We start from the raw sequence: 23,450 nt of genomic DNA on the forward strand, positions 1-23,450 counted from the left end.
CAGTCTGGTGTAAGATGATGGTTTTTGCAGAAGTGCTGGGGAAATGGGGGGGAAGATGTTTGATGCTCAGGCTGAGCCTGGGCTGGGGAGCATTTCTCATGCTACATGGGAGTTGGAGCTTTGTTTTTGGCTGTGTCTCAAGTATGGCCTAATTTATTGAGCCAATATTTGTCTGCCATGCTGTGATGTGTGTGTATACTGCCTTCTAGTAACTTGTTGCTATACAATACCAAACCCTTTTTCCTTTTAGTGTTTTTGCTGCACACTTTAATTTCTTGCTACAGGGCTCGCAAAATCGCTAGCCCGACGTCCCGGAGCTAGCGATATCTCCGGTCGGGCGACCAAAATCTGTCTCAGCCCCGCCCGTTGGGTTATCATATAGCCCGACGGGCTATATGACAGCTTTTCTTATGTTGGTATGGACATTTGTACAGTTAATGATGTAATAGAGGTGCATCAACAACTTTACATTGACAACCTACAACCGGTTCAGTTACAAGCAGCATGGGCTGTACAGGGGGATGCTTCCTTAAGTGAAACAGAACGGGAGCAATTCAGGTCAAAAATAGGACAGATTTTGTGGGTTGCCAAACAAACGAGGCCAGATGTTATGTTTGACATATACAGCCTGGCATCTAATATTAAAGATGCAACTGTGCAGTCCATTCATGATGTGAACAAAGTTATCCGTAAACTTAAGGCAGAGAAAGTGACTCTTAAGTTTCAGCACTTGGGTAACAGTGAGGATTTGGCATTGGTTGTTTTCAGTGTCGCATCATTTGGCAACCTTCCTGATGGCGGTACTCAAGCAGGGGCATTAATTGCCCTTATGGGTAAAGGAGGAAAGTTTTGTCCTCTCTTTTGACAGTCTAAAAAAATCAGGCGTGTGGTCAGAAGTACACTGGCAGGAGAAACTCTTGCCATGTCAGATGGAATAGACAGTGCAGTCTTCCAGGCAACACTTTTTTCTGAGCTTACAACTGATAACACTAGTCTGAATGCTCTTCTGTTGATCTGTGTGACTGACAATCATTCCTTGTTTGATGCACTCAAGTCCACTAAGCAGGTTACAGAGAAGAGACAGAGGCTAGAAATGAGCAGCAAAAAGAGCTCATACAAGCCAAGGAAATCAGACTGTTGGTCAGATTCCAAATCCCAACTTGCTGATTGTCTGACAAAAAAGGGAGTTTCACCTTTAACCCTCCTAAAAGCACTAGACGAAGGACTCTGGATACTGTGATCCTTTGTTTACTAAGTTTTCTTTGCATTAAAATGCACTATTGTTTATTTTGTGCAGTGATAGTATGCTTTAAGTAAAGTACATTGAAATGTTTTCTGAATGTTCAACAATGTTGACAATTTTTTTGTTTACATATATATTTATGCAAATGTTTTAAAGAGGTGTTTATATTTTTATTTTAAAAAAGAAAGAGGGAGATTGTTAACTTGTTATTTTCTGTTATATCGCGAGAGTACTGTTGCCCGCGAGGAGTTGTTGTTTTGTGTACGTGGTGTATGATGGCGTAAAGAATAAAGCGCTTGGAGTGAGACTACGACGTGTCTTTTGACTTTACAATCTGTATGTCAAATCATGGGCGAGATACTAACATGAAGTTTCTCTCTGATACGTCTATTGGAGTTTGAATGTTAAAGCACTTAAGCATGGAAAAGAGTCCTTGTGTGAATGAGATAAGTATAAAGTACTTTGAGCGCTCAAGTAGAATAGAAAAGAGCTATATAAGAACCAGTGGAAAACCTAGTTCATGCGTTTATTACTTCTGGCCTGGACTATTGTATGTCACTATTATAAGGATGTCTTAAAAACATTTAATCCAAAATGTTGCAGCCAGAGTATATCTTTGGTTCCTCGTTTCAAGGACATTGAAGTGCCTCCCCAAGAGTGTAAACATTTATCCACTCTCTCTGTCAGAGTTTTTTGTTAACATGAATGTTCAAGATGTTCAATAAACATGTTAAGTGCATATATTTTCCCTTTTTTCTCCAGTCTGTTTGCTCATGCAAAATGAAATGTGATTAATATAGAATAAAAATGAATGATATTTAATCGTGATTAATCAAAATTAATCCACAGTAACCCTGTGATGAATCTGATTAAACATTTTAACTGTTTGACAGCACTAATATATATTATATATTTGTGTGTACTTTTTTTTTTAAAGTTGTATTTCACAGGAGAGAACCTGTGCTAAAAGATTAAAGAAAACTATTCAAATTCTCTTTGAATTTAAGCATACATTCTTTGTGTTTATTCTGCATTTACTTCCTTATATTGCATAAATGTCAGTTACAAGCTTAAATATAAAGTTAAAAAAAATGTAACTGCAACCATGCTCTTGATCAAGTAATTGTGATTAATTACAGAAAATTGTGAGATTAATTAGTTTTTATTTTTTTATTTTTCAAATCTATTGACAGCACTAGTTTTTAGAATTAATGAATCAATATAGCATTATTCAAACTAAAATCGATTTAAATCAGGAAATTCACTTTATAAAGCCAAGAGTTGGAACACCTCTAGGAATTAGTAGCACCAACTTTCAATAGATTAATATAAGATATGATGGGTCCTGATTATTCAAGACCTTGTATGCAAGGAGAAGGATTTTAAACTAATTCTGGATTTAACAGGGAGCTAATGAAGAAAAGCCAGGATAGGAGAAATATGCTTTCTCTAGTCTGTCAGTCTGTCTAGTCTGTCAGTATTCTTGCTGCTACATTTTGGATGAACCAAAGCCTTTTCAGGATATTTTTGTGGCAGCCTCATAATAATGAATTACAGTAGTCCAGCCTAGAAATAATAAATGTATAAACTAGTTTTTCAGCATCCCTGAGACAGGATGTTTCTAATTTTAGAGATATTGCAAAAATGGAAGAAAGTGTTCCTAGGCATTTGTTTAATATGCGCATTGTAGGAAAAAAAACAATTTCAAGATTCCTCATTGTTACTGGAGGTTATAATGCCAACCAAAGTAAGCATCTGGTTAGATGCCATACTCCTAAGAGATCTTTTATGCCTAAGTTTAATACAATAATCTCAGTTTTATCTGAATTCAGAAACAGAAAATTAGAGGTCATCAAGGTCGTTCCCACTAAACATGGGATGTGTCAGATAGATACGTGGATCATTTCTATATTGGGCCCGTTGCTCCATGACCAATTCTGGACATAAGTTTTCTAAACTAAGCCCACAATTTGGACATCCAACCATGACCCAACCTGGTTGTCAATATGATGTTCAATTTAAGATATGTCTGAAAAAATCTGATTTCCTGGCTGCTTGGGACGATCTGCGTGTTTGGGCGTGCTCTCTGCAATATCAAATGTGGAGCTACCCAGTGTGGTAGTTCCACACTGAGTAGCTTGTGAATAAGGTAGTAACCAAAAGAAAGAAACCACATGAAAATTGTTCTGCTGAGGAAATATGTTTTAATTTTGTACTGATCTCTGTGTAGAAATGTGACAAAAAACTGCAACATCTCAGTTAAGGTTGGTTTCAGTAAAATATGAGTATTACTATAGAGGAACAGAAAGGGACTTAAACATGCAAGGTGAGGACTCAGTGAAGAGTTACAGGGCAGGGTCGAATTTTTGGACTATGTTCAAAGCATTGCACCATCTGCCTGGGACTATTATGCACTAGTTCTGAAAACATTTCCCACTCTCATTCCCAATAAATAAAACACCTCAAATGTCACAAGCCCCATATACTCTTGGAACCAAAACTTTTGTAGGTTTAACACTAAACAGAAAAATAGTACATTTAACACTAATCTTCATAAATCATATTTATGTGATTTAAATACTCTTCCCCCCAAATTTTGTGCCATGAAAGGGACACTCCTTATGGAAAAAGCCCAGCCACAAAATATATCTGTCCATGCTTTTCAGCTACTCTTTACTGTTTTTCTATTCTCTATTCTATTCTATTCTCTTCTGAGTTGTACCAAGAATCTGGTCTTCTCTGATTCAATGCTTGTTTTTTCAAAGGGACCAACAGTATTGAGTGTCATACACAGTGAGGCTGCAGCACTGTCAACAAGATAGCTGACTTGTGTGGGAATTGTAGGTAGGTGTCCTCTACTGTAATGGTACATGAAATGCAAGTAAACAATAGGTTCATGACTTTCTTAGATGTGGTTACAGCACTTTTGATATCAATTGTAATAACATTTCTCAAAAAGTAACATAGTCCACATATAAATACTAACATTTAAAAAAATGGTAGGAGCAAAGAAGATTTGAAGAAGTACTATTAAATGTTTATTTTCTGTATGCCAGAAAGGTGTAATTAAAATAATGAATGGGTTTATTTATATTTGAGAGAAGTCAGTTGACTTTATTAATAAATTAAATGTTTTAATGAAGCTGCCCTTGTCAACATCTTTATCAATAGCCACACACTGTAATGACTGTAGTAGGCTTTGTGTTGGTTCACCTGATTTGAGGAAACTTGACACAACACAGGGGTGTTCAGCTTGGTGCAACACCATGTCTTTTTAGTTCTTTTTGTATTTCCCTTTGCATTTTCAGCTGGTTATTTGCTTACTATACTATTGTTCTCAAAGACAGGGGGAGGCATAATTAAGCAACTGGCCACAGCTGCAATAACCAGCCTCACTTCATTTACGTGTGAATTATATTTCTGCATCAGATCTACGTCATAACTTAAGCCATAACTGGGAGTCCCATTTTAACCCTTCGCCACAAGCTTCTACGTAGCCTGGTGTGCAACTCTTGAGAAATGTAACTACATGTCAGTTTGATGCATACCACAACAATTGGAATGTAACGTTGCAGTATAGGGATTAAAAGGCGATTCTGGTTACCATCTAAGTTTGGATGTAGATTTCCTGAGAAGTCTAAATCAAGCATTTAGGCCAGGGAGCCATCTGGCCTAGCCTACTGCTACCCCTAGTGCCACAAGTGGGAGAAAAAAAATCTGTGGCCGATTTTCTCTAACCAGTCTAGAGGGAAGACCCACCCCGAAGTCAGCATCAACCTAGCATCACCACTGAGTGCAGCACAGACACTACATGTCCCTATCTGTTGTGAGCCCACCACTAAGCATTGTCCCACCAAGTTATCCTGCCTAATCCATTAATCTTGAAAGATTAGGGGTGGACAAGGTGATAGCTCTTGTTAGTAAGAGCAAAGGAACCTGCCATAGCACCCACTATTCCCTTGGCCACTGGTATGCCTTGGCTGTGTCTTTGATTAATACAATGGAAGACTGCTGCCCCTCCCTTTCTGCTTGTGTTTAGAAGATAATGACAAAGTATGTGTAATTTGTGGGCGCAGTTGTAAATGGTACATGCACTAACATTCATACAGCACTTTTCTTGTCTGGTAACCACTGAAAGCACCCCTTACAACACTTTATCAGATGCAAACTAACACTAATTGGTGGTGACAATTTTGTAATGTCTTGCTGAAGAACTCCTCAAGCAGGCTTGACTAGTAGGGGATTGGACCATTGAACTTCAGTCCCACAACCCTCTCAGGCTGTGATGTCTTTCCTTAATTGTAGTTTCATTTTAGTAGTTGGAATTGACTGCCTCAGTCCAAAGCAAGCGTTCCATTAGCAGTCATTAAGTATCCAATCCTTATTCACACAATTCCTTTACATTTTTTTGCAGATGTTATTTCTCCTACACTCTTCAGCCCTTACTTCCGGCGGCTGACTTTTGATGTGTCCTCTATGGAGAAGAATGCCTCCAACTTGGTGAAGGCAGAGCTCAGGATCTTCCGTCTTCAAAACCCTGGGGCCCGAGTGTCTGAGCAACGAATTGAGCTCTATCAGGTACAAACACTTTTGTCTGGAGTAACATTCATTATGCCATATTTCCTAAATATGAGTTGCTTTGTGTTTTATAAAGACTAGGAAGGATTGCTTAATATAATTTTAAAATGCAAAGATTTTTTACATTGCAAAAAAATATATTCTGATTTTTGTAGGTTCTTTTTCATAAACTTTGAAGATTCTTAATGATTAGTATAATGAGATTATCAGAATGGGAGCCCTGTGGAATTGTATAACTAACTTTTGTGTGTGGAAGGCTCATCATTTAAATTTTAAAAATTAATTAATCCAATAAATATGACTCAAATCACTGTAGTATAGTTTTTATTCTCAGTTGTTCCAGTGCAATTCAATTTTGCGATTACTGGTGTCAAAAGCAACAATGATCCAGCAGGACATGCATAGAGACAGTCCATTGTCTGGCGCCATTAGGAGATTGTTAGTAACTGACTGGACATCCGTTTTTGTGCTAACTGAAACTTTTCAAACAATTGATTCCTTTCACAGACACAGGGATTTTAAAGGACTTTATCAGTAAAAGGGATGTTGGTTGTAGGTCTAAAGCACTCAATTACACTCAACAAAAATATAAACGCAACTTCTGTTTTTGCTGCAATTTTTCATGAGCTGAACTTAAAGATCTGAAACATTTTCGACATACACAAAGGACCCATTACTATCAAATATTGTTCAGAAATCTGTCTAAATCCGTGTAAGTGAGAACTTCTCGTTTGCCGAAATAATCCATCCCACCTCACAGATGTGGCATGTCAAGGTGCTGATTAGAAAGCATGAATATGGCACAGGTGTGCCTTAGACTGCCGCAAATCAAAGGCCACTCTGAAATATGCAGTTTGATCACACAGCACAATGCTACAGATGTCGCAGCTTTTGAGGGAGTGTGCAATTGGCATGCTGACTGCAGGAATGTCTACCAGAACTGTTGTTTGTGAAATGAATGTTCATTTCTCTGCCATAAGCCATCTTCAAAGGCGTTTCAGAGAATTTGGCAGTATATCCAACCGGCCTCACAATCGCAGACCACATGTAACCACACCAGCCCAGGACCTCCACATCCAGCATGATCACGTCAACGTTGTGGATTGAGTGGCCCATGATGGCGGTGGGGTTATGGACAATGAACACAAGTGCATTTTATTGTTGGCATTTTGAATGCACAGAGATACCTTGTTGAGATCCTGAGGACCATTGTTGTGCCATTTATCCATGATCATAACCTCATGTTACAGCATGATAATGCACAGCCCCATATTGCAAGGATCTGTACACAATTCCTTGGAAGCTGAAAACATCCCAGTTCTTTCATGGCCAGCATACTCCCCAGACTGTTTGGGACGCTCAGCTCAGCATATATGACAGCATGTTCCAGTTCCTGCCAATATTCAGCAACTTTGTACAAGTATTGAAGAGGAGTTCACCAACATTCCACAGCCCACAATCAACAACCTGATCAACTCTATGCCCACTGCACACCATTTTCCTTACTGTGTGAGGCACCATTGTGAGAGAAATGGTGGCCACACCAGATACTGACTGGTTTTGCGACATCTGTAGCATTGTGCTGTGTTATCAAACTGCATATATCAGAGTGACCTAAGGCGCACCTGTGCAATATTCATGCTACCTAATCAGCACCTTGACATGCCACACCTGTAAGGTGGGATGGATTATCTCGGCAAACGAGAAGTTCTCACTAACACAGATTTAGACAGATTTGTGCACAATATTTGATAGTAATGGGTCCTTTGTGTATGTAGAAAATGTTTCAGATCTTTAAGTTCTGCTCATGAAAAATTGGAGCAAAAACAAAAGTGTTGCGTTCACATTTTTGTTCAGTGAAAATACTTGATTACAGAAGGTCTAAAAGCCTGTGGTGTGCAGCCTGCTATATGACCCTACTACCGTATTTTTCGGACCATAAGGCGCACCGAATTATAAGGCGCACTGTCGATAAACGGGTCTGTTTTCATACATAAGGTGCACCAGATTATAAGGCGCATTAAACGAAACAAAACAGTCAGGTAAGCCAAACTTTACTCAACTTATTCTTCTTGCTTCCTCCACTTCTGTACCATTGATTCATTAATGTTGAATTCTCTCACAGCTGCTCTATTCCCATGTTGTTACAGTATATTAATGACTAACGTTGTGTTGTGAATGGATTATCTCAGTTTTCTCCTGACTGAAGTTTGGTCCGTTTAAAGCATCCTGCCATGTGATTGCATTTGTCCCTAACCTTCTGGAACCCCCCCATTAACTTTTATCAAGTGGAAAAAAGTTAGCATTCATCTTGAAGCTTCACTGTGTTTGTTATGATGTGTCGCTAGTGATCACGTAGCATTATATACCAGCTAGTCCAACCCTACAAAAGTCACTGCTGTTAAGTTTTCTGTCGGAAGCAATAGCAGAGCTGTAGGTTTTAATTTTTTCAGAAATCTTTCTGTCAGAACATGGTATATCATGTTTAGGTCGAAACTAGCGAGCTAACTTCCTGCTAACTTCTAACTCTATTAAATTTAATCAATTCTGTTGTCATGGATGCCTGGATGTTTAACTTAATTCTTACACCTGGTAAAGCAGCAACACTGATCATTCTATTAAAGATGGGGTGGCTGTAGCTCAGGTTGCAGAGCAGGTCAGCCACTAATCAGAAGGTCGGTGGTTCGATCCCAGGCTGCCTCCTGACTGCATGCCAAATATCCTTGGGCAAGATACTAACCCCATGTTTGCCTACTGGTGGTGGTCAGAGGGCCCGGTGGCGCCAGTGTCCGGCAGCCTCGCCTCTGTCAGTGCGCCCCAGGGTAGCTGTGGCTACAATGTAGCTTGCCATCACCAGTGTGTGAATGACTGAATGTAGTGTGTAGCGCTTTGGGGTCCTTAGGGACTAGAAAAGCGCTATACAAATGCAGGCCATTTACCATTTAAAGATGAAAGAATTTAGACAGTTTTTAACTCTCAGTGATGCCGCAGTGACTTTGGGACCTAGAGCGGACAGAGTTTTGAACCCAGATTACTCAAGGCTCCTGACTACAGTAGCTGTAATGCCTCAACAATCCATCAAGCGGTGCGGCTTCATGGCTTACCAAAGTCATACTAAAGCATTTTTGACAGATTTTTGCGCCGTGTACCACATAAAATTGGTTCGACGTCCGTAAGCACAACCAGAATTCATACATAAGGCGCACCGCAATATAAGGCGCACTGTGGATTTTTAAGAAAATTAAAGGATTTTAAGTCCGCCTTAGTGCGGAAAATACTGTAAATATTGAATTGTTTTAGACATGCTAAATAAATGTTGATGATTTCGATCAAGTGACAGTTAAAGCTAGTTTAGTGAGGGAGTCAATAGGACAAAGGTGGTAAATAGATTCGGTCATATATAGCATTTATCTACTGTCATAGATCTTACGGTTGCCTCTTGTTGTTGTACTAGATGAAAGAATGGAAATGTTTATTAATCATGAATAATAATAATAATAATAATGATAATAATAATAATATATAGGTTTTTTATCATAAAGACATCCATGCTAGGTAACATTTTTCTAAATTAGTGGAAGACCAATTTCTTTTTAGCTTCTTTCACATTTACTGTTGTCTCGTATAAGGTGTATATTAACAGTCAAGAGCAAATTATATAATCTTTAAAAGTTTGTAAAAAAAATCACATCATGAAAACTTTGCCAAGTATTTTTTCTCTGTTTACTTTTTGTATTGTTAGTCTGTAAAGTTTCTCACTCAAGTCTTAACAGGAGACCAGAGCAAAAAACTAAACTGTGGCTTATAGACACTCAAAACCCTGTACGCATTTCCTGACATTGTCTCTTACAGTATCTGCAGGTATCTGAAAATGTCTCTCCCTGGTAACTTGTGTATCCCTTGTAACTGATTGAAAGAGGCAAAGATACCCTCCCAGTACAGATTACTGATTGTGCAAAACTGATTGTGCACCTGTTTCCAAAGTCTAAATGTATTTTCTAGAAAAGATGGATTGCCTACAGTGGGTGTGATAGAAGATAAAGACTTCAAATTAAAGTATAGTTTAGTAGCCGTCATACATCGACTTATCAATGGGCAGGGAAGACAGCAGTAAAGCTCCTATACAATAAGGCTGAGAAGCTCCAGCTGCAACCACGTGAGGGGACTGCTGTTGTCAGCTAAGCAGAATGTCATGAATTTTATATGCGAAGCCCAGTAATAGAACAGGAAATTTGGAAGCACTAACCCTCACTCTATTTTAGACTTGAAAAGATGTTTCCTAGCAAATTCTATGTGTTTTATTGCTCCACGAAAAAGGTAAGATGAGTGAATTCAGGTTTTTAAAAAATGATTTAGGAAGGAACATGGGGAGATTTTATAATAAGTACAACCACTTGGGCAAAATTATCATCTTTATAGCATAAACTCTACCAATGAGTAATATAGGGAGCATGTTCCAGAACTGTATACTTGACTGAAGCTCAGATATTAAAGGAGAGAAGTTAGGTTTTAATAGAGAGGAACAGCTGAGTACCCAGATAAGTGAGCTTCTCATAAACTCTGTCTATACCATGCTGGATGGGAGGTTTTGTAGCCAAGATGGGTTACTCACATGTATAGGGATTAGTTTACTTTTATTCAGATTCATCCTATATCCAGAGAAGGACCCAAATAACTTAATTTTGACAAATACAGCAGGAATAGTCTTTTCTGGCTGGGTGATGTATAATAACACATTATCCATGTAGAGTGAGATTTTATTAGTAGTTGTGTCAATATTATAACCAAAAACGTTGTAATTGGATCTTTACATATGCTTTCAGCAAGGGGGCTCTATTACTAAGGCAAATATCAATGGAGGGAAGGGGTCTCCCTTAGCACTAAAACCTTAGAAAAGTGCTTGTGTGAATGGGTGTAATTGAGTGAACGAACGAGTTGTATAAAGTGCTTTGAGTGCTCAGAGTAGAAAAGCGCTACATAAGAACCATTCCATTCACCATTTACAGAGTAAACCAGAGCCAATTACTCTGTCTTATCACCTTCACTGATGCATCCAACATCCAACTGCAGAGTCTGCAGAAAACTCCTGAAGATGGCAGGTCACTGTGCAGCTGCTGAAGTCTTATGGTGTAGAGGATGAAGAGAAAAGGGGAGTGGATGGTCCCTTGTGTTGAACATGCACATATTTTGGCCTTACTGTCAGGTATTCAAACAATCCAGGACACAAGGGGCATCCAGCTGCATCACTGTCAGCTTATCACCCAAGAGGGTCGGCCTGACGGTATTGAATGCAGGCCTGTAATCCTGAGGGCGACTTAATTTATGCTTCAATCTTAAATATGGTCAACATAACTCAATTAATGGGCTATGTACCAAAGGCATTTAAGCTGGTAGTAATTAAACCACCAATATACAGTACCAGGCCAATCTCCAACCTTCCTTTTATCTAAACAATTCTTAAATGAGTAGTTGTAAAACAGATGCCTGATGATCTGCAGAAGGAGGGTTTATTTAAAGAGTTTCAGAGCTCATGAAAGTACAGAAACACCTTTAATGAAATTTACAAAGAGATGTTCATATGACTTCTAACAGTGGACTCATCTTTGTGCTTGTCCTACAAGACCTTAGTGCAGCATTTGATACCGCTGACCATAATATTTTTGTCATGGTCCTGGGCCGTGTTGGCCCAGTATTCTTAGTTCTCTTGTATTTTTGTATTCAGTTCCCTGTTTAGGTTCTGTTTCCTGAGTTACCCTGTTATGTTGTTCCCTGTGTGCTTTCCCTTTGTGACTCTCACCCCCTGTGTGCCCCTCTATGTATTCATGAGCCCTTGTCCCCTTTCGTGTTTTATTCCATGTTTTCCCCAGCCCGTTATGTCTGTGTTTTCCCCGTGCTCTCTCCTCCTGTCTGAACCTCTGTACTTCCTGTTTGACTCTGCCTGTCTTCCGTCAGTGTTATGTTCACCCCGCCCTGTCTCGTTATGGTTATCTGTGTCAGCTGTGTTCCCCGTGTGTTCCCACTTTCCTCGTTAACCCTCTGTGTATTTCTGTCTGCGTCTCCCTCTGTTCGGCGTCGCGTTCTCCCTCATGTTGTGTGGATCTTCCTGTGTCTACCTGCGAGTGTTAGTTTACTTTTCCCCAGTTTAGTTTTGTATTTCCTGTGTTCTGCCGTGCCAGCATTAAAGCTGTGTTTCTCGAGTTCATCCCCGTGTTTGTGAGTTATGCATTTGGGTCCTCCTCCTGCTTGCCACACAGCGATCCATGACAATTTTATTATAACAATTAGAGCATGCTGTAGGATTTAACAGTAATGTTCTGCAGTGGTTTCTTCATACACTAAGGTTAATTATGGAGTTCCACAAGGTTCTGTGTTTGCACTAATTCTGTTTACATTATAGGTGCTTCAGTTAGGCAGTATCAAAAACATAGCATTTTCACTGCTATGCAGATGATGCCCACCATATATATTCATGCTGCCAAATTACACACATGTACAGCCTGATGCAGGGGTGTCAAACGTACAGCATGTGGGCCAAAACCAGCCTGCTGGATGAATTTTGAAATATAAAAACAAAAAATCATAAAAGACAGGAACTCAGAATTTGTAACAAAATGCCATTCCTAAATCGTCCACACGGATGTTAGTCAGAAGAGAGGGGAGCACTGTGTTAGTCAAAGGGGAGGAGCGCAATGTTTTAACTAGAAAAATTTGTATACCCTGCGAAAATGCTGTGTGGATGCCTCAACGCTGAAGATGTCTGCTGAAAAAGAGGTGAATCAGCATAATTTCTACTGAAAAGAGGTTTTTGCTGAAAACAGCTGAAAAAACTGGAATTTGTGCTGAAAATGGGTGAAGAAGCTAAAATCTGTGTTGAAAAGAGTTAAAAAAGTTCAACTGTGAACTGAAAGTATTGTTGCCAAAAGCGGGATTTGAACCCGGGCCTCCTGCCAAAAACAACCGAGAGAGCACAGACTTTACGCCTGTGGGTCCACCTCCCCTGCAGCGGCACTGCAGACCACGCCCTGCCACACACATCAAACACGTAAAATAAATATTTATGCACTTTTGCATTTACTTTTTATTTTTTGTTATTTTTACACAGTGTTCTGAATGATTAACAATGGTCTACAGCCAATCTTGTGTATTATTGGTTGTAAGATTCAGATAACTATTTAATAAAAGGTAAATATTTTATATGAGAGCAAGAAAGAAAAGTATATCTTTGTGTCCCCCTTTCCCTGTTAATGCCCTACCTGGTCCCCTGGCAAAGGCTTTGCTAGATCCGCCCCTTCACAGTTACCAGCTGTCATCTACTTAGAAAAGGATCCTGGTGTTATTTGTCTCTCAGAAACAGTTTATAACTTCCCTTCAACTCATTCATGTCACCTAAAAGGTAAACCTGTTTCTCCATCACCAGTTCAGCTCTGATGATTCAGTAAGGACATCTCCTGGTTTCGACCAGCCCTTTTTTTACAGCTGTGGCTCCAGCAAACATCAGCTGATACTTGTAATTAAAATCAAATGAATTCTAACAACAGCTGATCAAGCTTAAACGTGCTGCTGTTGTTTAGCGCAATAAACAAACGAGAGAAAAGCCGATCATTGATCAGTTTCATGATTGAAGTTTCAACAGGCGAGAGAATGACAGGGGAGGCTGTCATAAAGTTCAACATCAGTAACTTAGCGCGCACACAGCTGTATAGAAACTCCGTCATGCTAGCTAGCAGTAAGTGATTGTAAAAAGTCAGCACAACGAAAATAAACTCCACCTAAACTCGGTTTATATCTGACCCAAATAGAGTGCAGTTCATAAGTTCTTACCTGAAATTCAGTTAACCTGACGCTCCGACCAGCAGCCGCCTGCTTCTCCTGCCTTCGGTTTCCCTTATCCACGATTGAGCTCCGTGTTAGCCACCACCGGTCAATCGGCGGCCGCCTTGCCGCCTCGCATGTGTCTTTCCCCGCATGCCCTTTCTGTCATACACCAGTGGCTAGCTGCCCTCTCTTGTAGCTCCGCGTTAGCCACCACCAAGCAACTCAGTTAATTTTTCCACATCGACCAGCATCTGGACAACCACCTTTCACTGTTTATACCATTACTAAAATGAATAAAGGAATCATCGGCCCATATATACGTAGACACAGACTATTTGTGAGCGATCGGGGGGTGAAACGAGTGTAAGCCGCCTCACTGAAAGCCAAGCCTGGGTGCTTTCGAGCGAAGCGGCGCTAGCCGGCTAGTAGCAACATTGTGAGAGAACTGTTGCTAATATGGGAAGTCTTGATAAAACGAGCAGATATTTGAAGTTTACAAAATTACATTCTCGCCTGAAAATATCTTAAATGTTTATTTTGTGACCTAGAAACACGAATAAGAGGAATATAAAAACGAGGTGGCAGCCGCCATTTTTTCACTCGGTAGAGGCGTGCTATGAATTGTGGGATATGGAGTTTTCCACCAAGCATACTCCCTTTCGCTTACCGTAACTATTCAATGGTTCGCGCAACCTTAAAAATGCCAATGGCTCCTGAAAGCAGCGATGCCGTGCGCGCCGTTGATATTGTCATCACTACGGTAATCCAAATAAGGGTAGACAGGCCGTACTACTCCTGACATACCACTAGAGAGAGCCAGCACACCACAAATGAAGTTTGAAATCTGTTTCTATGGGGCCAAAAGTTGAATCTTTCCCATTGGGCCTAGAAATGGGTCAAATTTGCACTAAAATCAAAATATTTAAAAAACTATAAAAGTCATAAACACCAAAAGTCATAGGATACTAGTCCAGATCCAGCCGCACAAAATGATATAACATATGTAACCCTTGTCTCAAAACTGGGTCAGATAAGCGCGGGAAAATTTGAACTGAAATATTAATATTTAAAAAACTATAAAAGTCATAAACACCAAAAGTCATAGCATACCATTCCAGATCCAGCCGCACAAAATGATATAACATATGTGAACCTTGTCTCAAAACTGTGGGGCGAGTTACGCGGCGAAATTTAGGCGGAAGATGGAGAATAATAGTAAGAACTAGAAAAATTTGCATTTCCTGCGAAAATGCTGTGTGGATGCCTTAACGCTGAAGATGTCTGCTGAAAAAAGCTGAAAAAGTTGCAAAAAGTTGTATGGCAGTGAAGAAACTGAGAATTCTGCTGAAAACAGGTGAAGAAGCAGAAAATTTTTGCTGAAAAGTGGTGAAAAGAAAATGTTGCCCTGAGCAGGATTCGAACCTGGCCCACCAGTGTAAGTGTGCCTCTTGGCATAGGCACACTTAACAAAGTATAAAGAGAAACAGGAACTCAATAGTGTGGATGTCTTTGAGGCATCCACACAATTAGAGTAAAAGAAGCAGCAAGTCTGCCACTGTGAACAGCAGATGGTAGCAACACGACTTCTGCAAATTTGGTGTAGGCTACCTTATTCCCTACTCACCTTGACACCCTCATTAGCCAAAATGTTTTTGTCAAAAAGGAGAAAAGTGGATAATGGGGTGTAGGGTTTTCCAAGAGAAATACACGCTTCCTATTTATTCATACAGACCTGTGTGCTTTGAGTGTAATCAACAAGTGTGTCTGTGCCTAAGGAATATAATATTTATATAATATATTCACTATAAGACTCATCATGGTAGAAAATACAACATCTTGCGAGGACAACTGAGGAGAGAGGAAAAATGAATTGCTGGGGGGTCAATTATTACCCGGAGCCGAGAGGTCAGTGAAGCAGCAGTAAAAGCCACCTATGTAATTGTTAATGAAATAGCATTAACATCAAAGCCGTATTCCGACGGTGAGTTTGTTAAAAGATGCATGACCAAAGCTGCAGAACTCGTGTCCTGAGAAGAGACAAGCATTTGCCAACATTAGCCAACAGCTGTAGGATCTTGCATTTCTGGTGGATATTACAGAGCACTTGAATATTCTGAACAAAATGTTCCAAGGCTGCAAAAAAGTTGTCACACAGTTTTATGACAGCATACGTGCATTCAAATTGAAGCTGACTTGTGGGAGACACAGCTGTCAAGTGGTGACCCTGCACAATTCCCTTGCCTAAGAAAGGTATGTGCAACAGGCATTAATGGTGACATTAAACAGGATAAAGACAAGATTGCAGGATTGCTGTGTGAGTTTAAGAAACTGTTTCAAATTTTTGATGAACTCGAGACAGAATTTGCAGTTTTTCGCTTACCCTTCACACTCAAAACTTCTGATGTGCCTGTCGAAATCCAACGGTTGATTTGCAATGTAATTTAAAGGACAAGTTTGCCTCAATAGGTTTGGACACATTTTATCAATATCTTTTGCCAGGGTACCCAAAATTAACAGCCCTGGCTGCAAAAATGTTGTGCATGTTTGGGACAACCACCTTTGTGAAGAAGTTTTCTCAGTAATGAACATCAATAAAACAAAATTGCACTCAAGCCTCACACATAAGCATCTAGATGACATTCTAAGATTGACTGCTAGTCAAGACATGACACCTGATATTGATGCACATGTGCAAACTAAAAGATGCCAAGTTTCAGAAGCAAAAATAAAATAGCCCAGAAATGACTAACTCCTTTAAAATGTTGCTTCAGACACAGATTACACTTAAAGAAAACAGTTCTGTGAAAATGAATTTTTGCTGTAGTTAAAAAATATTAAATTTAATGTAAGTCAACAGCTTCACTGCGAAAGAGTTTGGTTTGGTGGACTCCTATTGTTCATGCAATGCCATGAATTTTAAAGTACAATACTACATTTTCCATTTCCCAATGTTTTTGTCTTATAGTTATGTTTGTACTTGTGCAAACACTTACTTTAAGAAATCAGAGGTTGTTATTTGTTTTCATATGTTTTGTAAAAGGATATTTGATTAAACATGGAGGTTCTTTAATGTACTACTTCTTTGCAGGAAAAAAAACATGGACTTATTATTATTTATAGGTAATTATGTTATAATTGTACTGCTCCGGCTCTATGTGGCCCCTGAACCAAAATTAGTTGTTTTTTTTTTGTTTGTTTGTTTTCCGCCTGTCCTGTTTGGTTCTTTTGCCATCAGAATTATTGTCTAAAGGCAAAGAAAGATGCCCAAACCAAAATGAGTTTGACACCTCTGGCTTAAAGACTTAGAGACCCTCATATCCTCTAATTTTCTGCTTCTAAATTCAAATAAAACTTAGGGTTAGTGTTGTATTGTCTACTTATTGTCCACTGATCTATAATCTATCTATAATTGAATATCATCTGCAAGGGATGTCCTTAAAGGTTGATAAAACATGCCCAAGGGGGAGCAAATATAATAAGAACAACAGAGGCCCCCAAACAGAACCTTGGGTTATACCAAAATGGACTGGATAAAGGGGAGATCTGTACTTTAAAAGTAGCTACAGAAAGGGATCTGTCATATAGGTATGAAGAGAACCACTCCAAGGCAGTTCCTGATACCCCAATCAAGCACCTCAGCCTGTTAAGCAGAATATGATGGTCATCTGTATCAAAAGCTGACGTAAGGTCCAACATGAGCAACATAGAACAGTTACTCTTGTCACTCTGCATCAAAATGTAATTTCATACTTTTAGAAGTGCTGTTTCAGTTGAATGTGACCTAAGAAAACCTGACTAAAAGTAGTCAGAGCAGCAGTTCAATGGTTGACCGCAACCTTCTCTAATACCTTAGCAGTAAATGGAAGCTTGGAGCTGGGTCTATAACTGCCAATGAGAGAAGGATCCAAGTTGTCTTTTTTCAAAAGTGGGTGGATGACAGCATTGAAATAAGTAGATAACTTACCACAGGCCAGGACACATTTAGAATATTGAGCAAACTGGAACAAATCCACTGCAAGACATTTTTGAACAAAGATGTACTGTAGGTGAAACATCCAGGGAGCAAGAAGAGTCTTTCATTGTACCAATAAGCTTCACTAGACCAAGATAACAGGCTGACTGGTGTGGGAACCATCAACACAGATGCTGAGGAAGAGATTATTTCTTACATTTTTGACCTTGTCAACAAAAAAGGAAAGAAAACACTGACACTCCTTATTTGACAATATAGGAGCAGTAAGTGTAGCAGGAGTAATGATGCCACTAATAATGCTGAATAACAACTTATTATTACATGTATCGAGGAGTGGCCCTAAGGGTACATCAACATTCACCATCTTACAATGCTGTGAATGCAGCCAAGTATAATAGGAATATATGTAAATTAATTTCTCTATAGACTTTCAATTTTTCTGCAGGAACACTTTAAACAGCGTATATAATCATGGACCTATGGTGAGGACTGTAAAACTGTTAATTAAGGCTGGCTGATAAAAGAGCCCCTCTCTTATCCCCTTTAGTAAAGGGGACCTTACTGCGGACCGAAGCAGCCAGCTTTATTTTTTACAATTATTATAGATGTTTTAAGGCTGTAAACCCCTCACTACACACTTTCTACACTTTTCTCAGACAGGCACGAACATTTTCACACTTTTCTCTCTTGCTTAAACACTCTCAAAGTTCAAACCTTCATAGAAAAATAAGTCCAGTATTAAAGAATGAAACCAAAGGCACCCGCAGGTGCCGTTGACGGTGCAAAGCGTTTTGTTGACATTGTTGTGTTCGTTGGGGAGAAAACTTACAAACATACAGTACAGCACTTCAGAGTCACACTGTTAGCGATCGAAGATTTATGTAAATTTGACAAACTGAACCCATTCTGTACTGTACAGGAGACACAGCACGAGATTAACTGACAATGGTCTACAGCCAATCAGGACCAGAGTTGGGCAGTAACGCAATACAAGTAACACGTTACTGTAATCTGATTACTTCTTTCAAGTAACGAGTAAAGTAAGGGATTACAAAAATGGTAATTAGATTACTGTTACTTTCCCATAACTAAAACCGTGATTTTTTTTTTTGCGAGAGTGTCTCATGACAACGTAAGCGAGTGCAACGTTCGTGGCAACAGCTGTGTGCAGATGAACAATGGATAATATATATGAGTGCGGAAGAGAGTATGAGCGTTTAAAGCATGGAAGTACTGACCTTACTTTGAGTCTGATTCCGTAAAAAGAAAAACATTAGCGTCCGCTGTTTACTGTGTGGGGCAAACATCTGCCTGCTATACAGGTGAAAATAGAGCAACAGGACCGCTGAGTCTTTGATTTTATTTATTTTCTGCTGTGTTTCACTTGAATTTATTTGAAAGACTGAGTGTAAACCCCCAAATTTTTTTATTTTATGTGCTGGAATGTGCAGAAAATAGGTCTAAACGTTAAACAAATTTCTTCCTGTCAGAGAATGTTGCATATAATTAAATTTTTGCTTGATGCATAAAGTTAAAAAATTAAAACTAATAAAACCAAGCTTTAAAAAGAGACTTTTCCATTTGATTACATTTCATATGATGGATTATGCAGAAAAAGTAGAATTGGGCTGAAAGATGTATTGCTTTATTACCTATTCAGGTTGTAAATCGTGTTTTTAAAAAATAACTGAGTAACTAGGTAATTAATTACTTTTGAAAATAAGTAATCAGTAAAGTAACGGGATTACTTTTTGGGGAAGTAATCAGTAATTAGTTACTGATTACTTTTTTCAAGTAACTTGACCAACACTGATCAGGACACAGAACACAATGTGCTGTGAAAAAAAAAGAAAAGAAAAAAAAGCATGCAAAATTGCACAAAAAAATCTGTGAAATAACAAAGCTGCAAAAGTTGAAATGCGTTATAGCGAGGGACCACTGTAGTGTGTTCTCTTCAGTGGCTGCCCGTTAAATCCAGAATTGAGTTTAAAATCCTTCTCTTCACGTTCAAGTTTTTGAATAATCAGGGCCCATTTCATCTTTAGGAATTCATAATACCTTATCTAGTCATTTCAGAGAGTGAATTATACTCAACAGAGCACTTTACTGTCAGACTGCTGGCTTACTTGTGGTTTCTGGGATAATTAAAAATTGAATAGGAGGCAGAGCCTTCAACTTTCAGTCCTCTGTAAGGTGGAACCAGCTCCCACCTTGGATTTTGGAGACAGACACCCTCTGTTTTTTTCAAGATTAGATTTAAAACCTTCCTTTTTTCAAGGATATAGTTAGCACTGGATCAGGTTACCTTGAATCCTCTCTTAATTATGTTGCTATAGGCCTTGGCTGCTTATTTATCCTGTATTAATAATTACAAATGAATCAAAATTGCTAAACAGTAAATCAAATTTGTTTAATAATTACATGCATTCAGGACTCAAAATAATGGCTGAAAACCTGTGTAGAAATTATATTAACATGACATCAAAATGGATAGTTTTATCTGACATAAAATGAAGTGATAATTCAGGTTGACATAATGTTTTTAAACCATAACTTTTAATTAGGGCCCGAGCACTAAAAGTGCGAAGGTTTGATATGCCCATTGTCAGGAATACGCAGAGCAATACCTAGTGGGAACAGGAAATGTCATGTCTTTCACTTTGATATACTGATTTTCACAGGTTCATGATGGCCACCTCAAAAGCGGTGAATATTAACATCCGTCCCTCATGATGCTTCAGTGAGAAAATTGTGAGTTTAAACTGAACGGCGCACCCTGGTGGCATGGCGGTTCACCGTGAAAGATGAAGTAGCTTTTGAGGGGCTTAGAAAGTTTAAAAAGTCTTGAAATTTTGCCCACACCTCTAATGTCGTGAAGGCTTTCTTGTTATGTGATCATTTCCATGGAATATTGCAAAATGGCTCCACAGTGCCCTCTATAAAATTTTAAAACATCAACCTCTGCTCTGTTTCATCTACGAGTCTGAAACCTGGGAAGCTTATGGAAGGATATCAAGATTTACAAAAAAGTATCTTGGAGCAATATCCCAAATCCAACAGGAAGTCAGCCATTTTAACATTAATGTGTAATTTTGGCGACATTTTCCCTTCTTTTCAGGTCTCGTACTTTGACGAACTCCTCCCAGGGATTTCATCAGATTGACTTGATCTCCAGTGCAGGGAATCTAAAGAGCTTTGTGATGTTAAATTGCAAAGCTTTTTACGTTCAAGGAAACGGGTGGTCACAACGGCATGGGGAGTTTCAATCACTTGCCAAAAAGCAGTAATCTGCTGTCACTAAGAAACACAATGTCCAACCTCTCCCAAACTTCATAGGCATGAGTCGAGAGTCAAGCTCGGAAATATTTGATATGCCATTCGTCAGTAATGGTTAGAGCACCACCTAGTGGGACGACTATACTCATCATTGAACGAGATGAAATTTTAGCTGGTGGTTCTACGCATGAATTCCATCAATGCTACATCAGATCGGACATGATGGGTGTAGGTGTTGGACATGGCTCGATGTGCCAGGGTGCGAGGGCCCACTTAACGCTGCTTGCAGCTTTAATTTTAACTATTTATGTCTTGAGGGTGTCTAATTCTAACAACCCTTAGCCCCACAGATGCCATCTGCAAACCTTTATAGATATACATAGGTCTAAAAAGACCTTTATAGGTAATTTTAGAAACCATTTACTAATATTTTTTGTAAATTGTTGGCCATGACTACAAGGCTACAAAATAATTTTATTTAAATTTTGGCACAGTTTTAGTATTAATACAGGTATTTTATCCATCTTTTTATCTACAGTGTAAATTAGTACTATTGAACATTCAACATTTAATTAATCAGAACTTTGACCTCACATTCCTTTAATTTGTCAACAGATTTTAGGATATAAAGATGTGACATCCCCAACACAGCGGTATATTGACAGCAAGGTAATACGAACACAAACAGAGGGGGAGTGGTTATCCTTTGATGTTACAGAGGCAGTTAGTGAATGGCTAAACCACAGAGGTGAGTACATTCTGTCCCATCAGTATTGCCTTTTCCCAATTGTTTATGCTTTGTGTTAAATAACTTCTCATTACTTTTGTTTTTCCATAGACCGAAACAGTGGATTCAAGATCAGCCTGCACTGCCCATGCTGCACTTTTGTACCATCAAATAACTACATCATTCCTAATAAGAGTGAGGAGCTGGAGGCACGATTTGCAGGTTATTTGAAAAATGTTGCCTCAAGGCACTTTTATGTTGTAAGGTAGGGCTGCCACAAACGATTATTTTGATAGTCGACTAGTCACCGATTATTTTTGCGATTAGTCGACTAATCAGATCATCATCCATTGGACGTAAAACTACAGCTTATTGCACCAGCAGCATCTGCTCTTATATAACTATCATTAGCTTACAGCTTTAAGTGTTTAAGGTCTGTGCTAACTAAAAATAAAGACAAGATGATAGTTTATTAAATTTTAATGAAATTTGCAGATTGTTTCGGTGAAGTTTAATAAACTCCTTGCTATCTAAAATATAACAGGACACTGGAGTATATTCTGGAGCATCTCACACTTCTGATAATCAGTTGTCTGCTTGACGTTTATTCAGCTGTGTAAAAACTATAACTTTAATCTCAGACAAACTGATTTACTCAGGAACAAATAAAATACAAAAAAAAAAAAAAAAGCCAAACAATAACATTTTAAGTTATCTAAGTGACTCATATATATTTAACCTGAGGAGTGAAAGACGGCGGTGGGTTTGAAAACGATTTGCGGGGGGTCCGGTGTTCTCACGGCGCTAGTGAGCCTAGCCCCCCAGCTCGCTAATGAGCTAGTGGGTAACAGATGTCTCCGAAAACGTCAGAGCGCTTTTGAAAATATGTGGTGTCTTGATAAACTGAGCAGATATTTGAGGTTTACACAGCTACATTCTCGCCTGAAAATATGTTAAAGGTTTATTTTGTGACCCAGAAAGAATAATAAGAGTAAAGTTAAAACTAACTAGCTGCCGCCATTGTTGGAAACTGCGCTGGGCCGCGCTATGAATTCTGGGACACAGCTGCTTCTTCTTCTTCTTCTTCGGGGTTTAACGGTAGCTGACATCCTTGTACATGCAATGCTGCCATTTCAGTCCGTTATTACACTCTTAAATCCTGCCACTTATTCCTGCGTCTTTTGTGATCTTACAAAGCTTCAAACGACGCGTCGACTATTAAATCAGTCGTCGACGATTTTGATAGTCGACGTAATCGTGACTAGTCGACAAATCGTGGCAGCCCTATTGTAAGGTAGACCCTATAATAATAGTTCACACTAGAAAGCTGTTGTGGTTTGGCCCCCCAGTACAGCTTAGAATTAATCACCATCTACAACCCAGTCAGACCTCTCACATCATCAGGTTTAGATTTTTTAAATGATCCCAGAATCCGATCTCAGTCTGCTGAGGGTTATTTCAGTTACTGTTGTCCTGTTCTTTGGAACAAGCTGCCTGCTGACGTGAGATCAATTACATCTGTGCGTACATTCAATAACAGATTCAAAATCTTTTTATTCACACACATTAATTAATAGGTGTTGTCATTTTCTTTTGTGCTATTTAGCCATTTTCACTGTGTCAAGGCATTGCAAATCTATGCAGGTTTTGTGTTCTGTGTTAAGTAGAGTACATGCAGTCATTATTTCTGTCTGACCCCCTCTCCCTTTAACAGAAATTTCACCTTTCTATAAGCACTGGAGCTATGCTGATAATTTTACTCTGAATACTTTGATAATGGTTTTTTTGTAATGAACTTTTCTGTCATTACCAGCCCTTGCAGTGCTGCTTATTAATCT

The 23,450-nt window shown here is 39.0% G+C and overlaps 1 protein-coding gene across 2 annotated transcripts in view; it reads left to right on the forward strand.

The window, feature by feature from the left end:
* Positions 1-23,450, forward strand: part of tgfb2 (transforming growth factor, beta 2) — a 41,459-nt gene that overhangs the window by 13,551 nt on the left and 4,458 nt on the right. For both annotated transcript variants that reach the window (XM_080895430.1, XM_080895431.1), the window contains 3 exons: positions 5,658-5,821; positions 21,501-21,633; positions 21,724-21,834. In XM_080895430.1, coding sequence (XP_080751556.1) covers positions 5,658-5,821; positions 21,501-21,633; positions 21,724-21,834 — 408 coding nt within the window. The remainder of the gene's footprint in view (positions 1-5,657; positions 5,822-21,500; positions 21,634-21,723; positions 21,835-23,450) is intronic.

The sequence above is a fragment of the Rhamphochromis sp. 'chilingali' genome (assembly GCF_963969265.1).
Source record: "Rhamphochromis sp. 'chilingali' genome assembly, chromosome: 11".
In the NCBI taxonomy this organism is placed as follows: domain Eukaryota; kingdom Metazoa; phylum Chordata; class Actinopteri; order Cichliformes; family Cichlidae; genus Rhamphochromis; species Rhamphochromis sp. 'chilingali'.